The sequence below is a fragment of the Phragmites australis genome, chromosome 21 (assembly GCF_958298935.1).
Source record: "Phragmites australis chromosome 21, lpPhrAust1.1, whole genome shotgun sequence".
NCBI classification, from domain to species: Eukaryota; Viridiplantae; Streptophyta; class Magnoliopsida; order Poales; family Poaceae; genus Phragmites; species Phragmites australis.
In genome coordinates this window covers 1,398,050-1,405,650 of record NC_084941.1, presented here as the reverse complement: position 1 = coordinate 1,405,650, position 7,601 = coordinate 1,398,050, and the positions used below count along the sequence as shown (strand labels likewise).

Genomic DNA, 7,601 nt, shown 5'->3' with positions numbered 1-7,601 from the left:
GACAACTGATTCCTCTGCCAAATGTGGAAGGAAATTCGGATCTTTCAGTGAAGAATCTCGTAGAATTTCCTTCCGTTAAATATTTAACGGATCTGGTATTTAGTGGGGTATACGTGGGCCAAAAGCAAACAGCCCCGAAGCCGTGACGCACCTCGCCCACGCGCGAGGCTGTCAAAGATTTGTGGGCTGGCAAAGTACTGGTGCTTGTCAGGGTCGGCCCGTCAGTGAAAGGCAAAAGGCCGAGATTATTTGGTCTATCCCACGGGCTGTGTTTTCGGCCCGTCAGGTCCCATTCTGCCAGCGTCAGGCCCGACGAAAGCCCTGTGTCGTCTCGTGCCAGTGTGCCACGGCGCGAGCTCCCGCCGCCTCGCCCGCCGCCCAGACCCTTCTCCACCTCCATCTCCACCCCCACCTCGCCCTCCCTCGCAGTCGCCGACGCCAGTACTCCCCTCAGCCGCCGGCGTGGATTCGCCGAGCCGAGCAGAGCCCACGCGGAGAACCGCTCGCGAGTCGCGACGGCCTTGCCGCCTGCCTCGCCCCCACGACGCTCCCCGCCGCCTATCGAGGTGAGCTCTGCTTTTGCCTCCGCCGCCCAAGCCTCTCCTCACTCCACCATCCTCAGCCCCGCTCCAATCGACTCCTGGCGCAGCGGTCACGCCGGGGCCTGGGCCGTAGCCCACCGCCATCACTAGCACAGAACCCGCCGTCTCCGGCCAGGTCACCACCGGCGCCCCAACCCGTCAGTGGGACCCCCGAGGCGTACAACCCCTTGCTCCGCTCACCACCTTGCCGTTCCGCAACAGCCAACCCCCGACTGTTCCTCTCCCAATCGTCCTCAGCCTCTCCTCCGTGCTCCCGTTCTCATGTAGATCCATCCAATCCGTTGTTGCTTGCTGACGCCGGTTATGTGGAGATTACATCCGTAGTTACAAGTTTCTGTCCAATTTGCTTGCGATCTGATGATGCTTTTGAAGTGTAGGTTAATGATTGATTTGCCTGCTCTGCTCGATTTATGGATAATCGGAGAGGAGCCGGGAGGGGATCAGTGCGTTGGTGCATTATTTTAAATGATGATTTATTTTTAAAAATTTGTATCCAAATGGCACCCAAACACAAAGTTTCGATTTTTAATTGGTCTGAATCAAATTCGTATTATACTAGAATAGGATTCTGCATCCAATTGAGTGAATCAAATTCTGTTCTAGAATGCCAAACGAGGTTTTATTGTTTGAAAGGTTTTCAGCTGCAATAATATTTCCGTTTCTTACAGATCGACCTAGAGGTTTGACTACAAAGTTTCCTTTGTCGCTGAATACTGCAAGCAGTTGTGCTAAAGATGCTTAAGAACATCTTGAGCCAATCGTGGAGGAGAGGGGCACACACACTACAAGAAGGAAATTCAGTACTGGCACTATATACTTGTTGGAGTCGATTTCATAGTGGGCAGGTAACAAGGATCATTGTCTGACAGCAATATATTTAACTTGAGAGATTTATGTTGTTACAGCAATTTGTGTGAGCAAACTCTTTTAGTTCCATCACTTACATGAGGATAATTAATTTGTAATGTCTAATAGATGATGCGAAGATGCAAATGTTGATGAAAGTTTTGTTTCTCTTTTCCTCTTCCTTCAGAAGTTTTGAGGATGAAATATCCTGATCAAGTTAGTGCTAACATTTTTACCCCTCTCAATCTGGATTGTAGAGTAAGTGTCTGGTGGACAATGCTGTGCATAATACTGGTGATTTTTCTTGCAGTTGGATTTGAGACATGAAATATTTACGTTTTATATATCTCATTGCTCAAATGCCAATATTATAGCTTGGTTGGCAATCAGTGCTCCCAAGAACTAAGCTAATACATGATATCATATTTGATGATAAGTAGATACATATAGCTTAGCTTGGATTGCAAATTTGCTGATAAAATCCAGCGAGACTCAAAATAAGCCCCTTTTTCATGGTATTGTGTAGAAAAAGAAATTCTCCTAAACTAGTTATACTCCTGTGGGCATGCAGTATTGTTTTTGTGGGAACACATACTATATTTAATTTTTCATACCGCAACATTTTGAATGATCAGTTATTTTAACCTTTTGTTTTAGTCTTGTGTTTCTCAAGGCTTAAAGCTGCCTATGGCTATTTCAGTTTAACTTTTACAGTCGTGTATATAGTGCATGTAGACAGGATAAATAGCGTTTTGAACGGTTCAATTACCAAAGATGAAATGGCACTTACAACTCAGAATTTAATGGCACCTACAGTCTATTTCAGCAATTTGTTACACCAAATGCAACAGTTATCGGTTCTTTTTTTTTTACATTTCATTTTCAGATTCATTTACTGAGAGATATTGGGTTGTGCCTTCTCTTTTCCAGATCTTAAGCTCTTCCAGGAGCTTCTTTGGCGTAGAGGACTTTGTTGATGAAGACAACAGTAGACCATACACATACAAGAAGGAGAAAAGATCGAAGAACCCACACAAGCACATTTCTTTCAAGCAGCGCACCATCGCATACATGGAGCCTTTCACACTCGACGTCTTCATTTCCAAGCGCTTTGTCTCGGCATCCCTCACCCACCGTTCGACATGCAGGCAGGTCGCAGTTGCTGGGACCAATTCGAAGGACATCAAAGCGGCTCTCCAATCAAGGTCCGACATACCAGCCTGCTTGGCCGTGGGCCGTTTCCTGGCAGAGAGAGCGAAGGAGGCCGATGTCTACACCTGCACGTACACGCCGAGGGAACGGGACAAGTTTGAAGGGAAGATAAGGGCGGTTGTTCAGTCGCTGATTGACAATGGGATCAATGTGAAACTTTATCTTGATTGAGTTTATGTTGCATGACTAACTCTTTTGGTACTTGCTAATGGGTAATCTATTGCATCCGTTCTGCAATCATGGCCGTCATCGTGATCCTGGTATGATATGCTAGTGTGTTCTAGTGCCCAGAAGCTATACTTCTCACTTAGTTGTGTGCTGTGATCGGCCACAAGCTGAGGCAACTTGTATGACTAGACTATGGAGACACCTTGAGAAGGATTCGACACCTGTGCTTGCTCATATATTTGGTATGCACTTTCTTTTTGCGGTGGAAGAATGGTGGCAAAGTTCTTATGGTTCTGGTTGTTGTTATCACTATTCGCTATTGTTGTTTGTCTGCCCCTTGTCGCTACATTTCCCAGGTCACTTTGGACACAACACGTTGCTGATGTGGCATGCGTGTCCCACCTTAACTGCAAGCTTGTTGAGCTACTTGTGAGGTGTGTATTGCTCCTTACTATTATGGTCACACCGCTATCCCTAAGACAGTTGCTCAACATGTGAAAAACAATGTTAGTGTTTGAAGCACACGAGAGTCGATGTGCCTTATTGGCTACGTGAGTCGTGAGAAGCAGGTTGCTGGGAACTAGAACAGTTTTAGGTGAAGCCCTAGCGAGAGGCTGAGAGAGAGTAGCGATGCATCGAGCAAAGAGACAAGGAGCCAGTTTAGATACGAGGGAGGCTCTCCGCCTGGCTAGCCATTTGGGCCGGCAGCCGGCTCAAATGGGACTAGAAGTTTTTATGTGAACTAGAATACAAATTTCTACTCTAATGTAGCTAATCTCTATTCTAAGGCTGTTGCTTTTTTTTTCAGCGCCTGATTTTGGTTTTATTTTCAGGAGACGGTCGTGACCATCTAATGACTCATAACCTTTCTTTAACCTCTAGATCCTACCCGCCTCTAGCCCCCGTCCTCGTCGTCCCGCTGCGCTCGCTCCCCCACCTCTAGCCTTCTCTTGCAGCAATCGCCGCGCTAACCTCTCCATTTTCACGCTCCCCCACCCCGCCCTAGCCCATCGGCCGTCCTCTTCCATCCTGCCCTAGCTCCTGCCTCCTCCGTCAGGCCAGCTTACCGCTGCCAACATTCTTCTAAGTTCAAAATTTATAAAATCCCCCTAAACCTGAAAACCTCTTCCCTAATTCGTCACTTGAGCACCCTATCAATTTTAGGTAACTGAAATTTAGGAAGTATCATCTATCCTAGCCTCATAATCGTATTAGAAGAAACCACAAAAGCGCTTGTGGGCATAGCAAGGTAAGTTCATCGATCCTTTGTATTCCTTCTCTACTTTACCTTCAGCCTTTAGCATAATTAGCACAAGAGTATCGCCAAAGACAGGCATGGAGCCATCCTATAGGTCCCCTTTACCTTCAGCATAATCAGCTCAAGAGCATCGCCAAAGATAGGCCCAGAGCCATCCTACAGGTCTCCTTAGGACCTCAGTGTAGTACAACATATATTCAGAGAGGGGAGGCAGGGGACGAGAAGCTACTCAGCTAGGCTCAGTGATCCAGGAAGCAACGTCTCGAGAAGGCAAAATCCACAAACAAGACGCTTGCACAGAAGGGGAATCGAAAGGCATCACCTTTTCGTCAAGGACGAGGAGGATGCATGCGACGGCCTTGCTCTGGTGACGCATCCGGTACAGCCGCCGCCCGAGCACGACGAATCCGAGTAGTGTGATGGAAAACGACACCGACCACGAGCTCCTCACCGCACACAGGGCCCACACTCACAGCGCATCCAGTGGCAGTTTTCACCACCGCATCGCTTCTCCTCCCTTCACCACTGCCTCCCTCGGGCTTTGTCGGCGTTGCCGCCTCCTCAGCCCCCTCGAACGGCTCGACCTCGTGCCACTCTTCGTCCAAGGATGAGTTCGACCATAGCGCCACTCGGTCACGGCTAGGAAGATGATATCATTGGGGTCCGGCTCCATCCAGCCCGTGTTGCCAGAGTCCGCATGGAGCTCCTCCACCACCACCTCCTCCTCCTTGGAGTCCCCCTTCGACAACAACGCCCTCCTGGGGTACTTGGCATCGAAGCTGAGGTCAAAATAGTCGTGCTTGGGGGACGTGAGGAGGAGCTCACAGTCCTCGTCCATCCCGCGGAGGCTAACCAGGGTTTGGGAGTGGATGGGGCTAGATTTAGAGGCGACTGGTGAGGAAGGAGGATGTGAGCGATGCGGGAAAATCGGGAGCGGCATGCACGAAAGGGGAATGAAGGGGCGTTTTTGAAGCGAAAGGGGAGCAGACAATGCGCGATGCGGGCGGACGGATGGGACACCATTTCTGCGGTGGTTTTGCGGATTGATCGGGATTGAGAGGGAAGAAGGATGCGGAAAACCCGGGAGTGATGGAGAGAAGATGAACACATGGCCCACCACCACCGGTCGATGGCTCGGTATGGGCGGAAGAGAATTGAGGAGCAGAAGGAAAACCGAGGAGCGGAAGAAAACATGTAGCGAGAGGAAGGAATACTACTGACTTTTTAAATAAAAGAGATTTTTTGCTGATTTTTTTGGGTGTTCATCTATGGATCCCCTCCTGCTCCGTCCATTCATCAAGCATTCACGATGATGCGCCTCCACACTCATCGTCCTCGAGTGCCATTACCTCAGCTCCCCCCCCCCCCCCACCCCGCTTCACATGGGACAAGCTTTTCAGTTTCAATCATAGCAAAATTACCCCCTGCGCAGAAACAAAAACGAGTGCTCTGCTCCACTAGTTCAGTTTCTGCGAGCGACCAGGCGCCGGACTTGTGGAATCGATCAGCCGCGTGCAGTGCGGGCGTAATTGTCGCGCGAGGGGATCAATTGATGCGATGCGTGGCAGAAGCTTCCCCTGAGTTCCAGACGATCCGAATGCAATCGTCACACCAACCCTGACAAGACATATGGATCTGCTACCTGCTGCATGCATGGCGCAGAAAGTTTCAGTGTGTAGGGAAAGTTACATTGAACGGTAGTTTTCCGTTTTCAGAGTAATGAATTAGATACTTAGAAGTTGAAAGAAAATCAGTTTTTCCTTATTCACTTTTTTCATATAATTCATTTTTTTTAAAAAATAAACTCTATATAGAATCACTTTTAACTATATAATTATTTTTTCTACAAAATCACTACTCTTAGATAATTTAGATCCGAGAACCTATACCAAACAAAGCTATCAAATCCATGTCTCTTTATCGATTAACCAACTTCTCAACACTGGGTTGATCCAAAAGAGATACCACTCTCTCATGAATTTTTCTTGAATTGTGACCTTTTGGCTCAACTTTATTCGAGTTTTGCTGGAGTAACCCTTTTTCATCTTGAATTGGTCCGAATACTCTTTCTATGATTTTTTAAATGAATATGGTCACGATCCCGTGAGGACGAGCTAACTCCAAAAACCCATGCTCAGTTCGGATTGCAAGCTGAAGCTAGCTCAGAAAGAATACTATTTTATATGCCTCGATTCTACTCTACGTTAGAACATTTGGGTGAATGCTACTTCGATCTAAGTGGTCCTATTCTCTGTCCCGCGTTCAATGATGATGTTTATGCGAAAGAAAGCCAAGTTTACGGACGGCACAGGGGAGAACGGAAAGTAGTTTTCGCAGCAGGTGGATGCGTCGCTTCCACCGCAAGCAAGACGAGAAAGAAAGCGGCCGGCGGCGGGCGGGGGAGGGAGAAACTGAGAAAGAGACGTCGTGCTTATCCATGGACGCCCCCATTACCTTGGTGTCATCTGCCGCGCGTTACGCTTTTGTGAGAAAAGCGAATGCGATTAGTGCCTTGGTCATGAGAGAAACTACGGGCGCGTTTAGTTCCGTTGCTGACGCTGAAGAACGATTTTTGCTCTCCCACGTTTGCCAGCGCCAGGGAGCGATTTTTGCTCTCCATATTTGCACCGTGGAACAGAACCAAACGTGCGAAATCTTACCAAACCTGGCAAGGCAAGCCGCGGCAACCGAACCAAACACACCATATGTACTGCTTAATAAGCGAATGCCATCAGGAACTACGCTTTACAGTAACTTTACTACGCAAGTACACAAGAAATAATACAGGTCCCCTGTTATATGATGCACTACAGCTTGTTGACATATCTCTTTTTAAGGGAAGTAGGGGTAGTAGATAGTTGAAAATAATAATAACCACATGTTTATTTCGTCAGAAACGACCACTGTGAACAGAACACTGAAAAAAAAGACGAGCATTGTGAAATAGAAGAACAATACTTTTTTAGGGAGAATAGATGAACAAGACTTTTTTGTTTTTTAAAAATAGAAAAACAAGATTTTTTTTATCAAGGGAAATAGAAGAACAAGACTAGGAGCAGCAATCCAATCAGCAGCCTGGATACGGCCTGCTAAGGGTCTGTTTGTTTCGGATGATAAAAGTTGGATTGTGATTATAATCTAAAAGCTGAAACAAATAGTTAAATTGTAAAAACTGAATTATGATCATAATCCAAAAGTTGAAAAATAAACAGCTGGTTATAAAAACTGGATTGTTATAATCTAACACTCAGATTATAATAATACAGTAATCCACATTTCACCAGATTATAACAATGCATAATCCTATTTTTACAATCCAAATTTTACAATTAAACTTCTTACAATCCATAATTTCTAACTAAAATAAATAGGTCCTAACTCCTTTCACCGTGCGGCCCGCAAAAAAGGCACCCAAGTTAATGATGGAAAGAATTGTGCCAGGAATCTGCCTTCAATTTCTTTTTTTTTTACTTCAATTTTTTTTCTTTTCTTTTTTACTTTGGCTTGGGATTTGC

General features: G+C 46.5%; 1 protein-coding gene and 1 pseudogene across 5 annotated transcripts; one reads left to right on the top strand and one right to left on the bottom strand.

Moving 5' to 3' along the window:
- The first annotated feature begins 310 nt into the window (after positions 1-310).
- Positions 311-3,073, top strand: LOC133903758 (uncharacterized). 5 transcript variants are annotated; one of them, XM_062345217.1, is made up of 4 exons: positions 312-566; positions 980-1,045; positions 1,271-1,447; positions 2,379-3,073. In XM_062345217.1, exons 3-4 carry the CDS (start codon positions 1,337-1,339, stop codon positions 2,829-2,831), a joined length of 564 nt encoding a protein of 187 aa, XP_062201201.1. In that variant the 5' UTR covers positions 312-566; positions 980-1,045; positions 1,271-1,336; the 3' UTR covers positions 2,832-3,073. The 5 variants fall into 5 exon arrangements, with proteins under 5 accessions (XP_062201203.1, XP_062201201.1, XP_062201202.1 ...); XM_062345218.1 differs by having other exon boundaries at positions 980-1,053; XM_062345219.1 differs by lacking the exon at positions 980-1,045 and having other exon boundaries at positions 311-566; positions 1,326-1,447.
- Positions 3,074-4,315: 1,242 nt separating this feature from the next.
- Positions 4,316-4,924, bottom strand: LOC133904000 (uncharacterized; annotated as a pseudogene).
- Between the last annotated feature and the right edge of the window lie 2,677 nt (positions 4,925-7,601).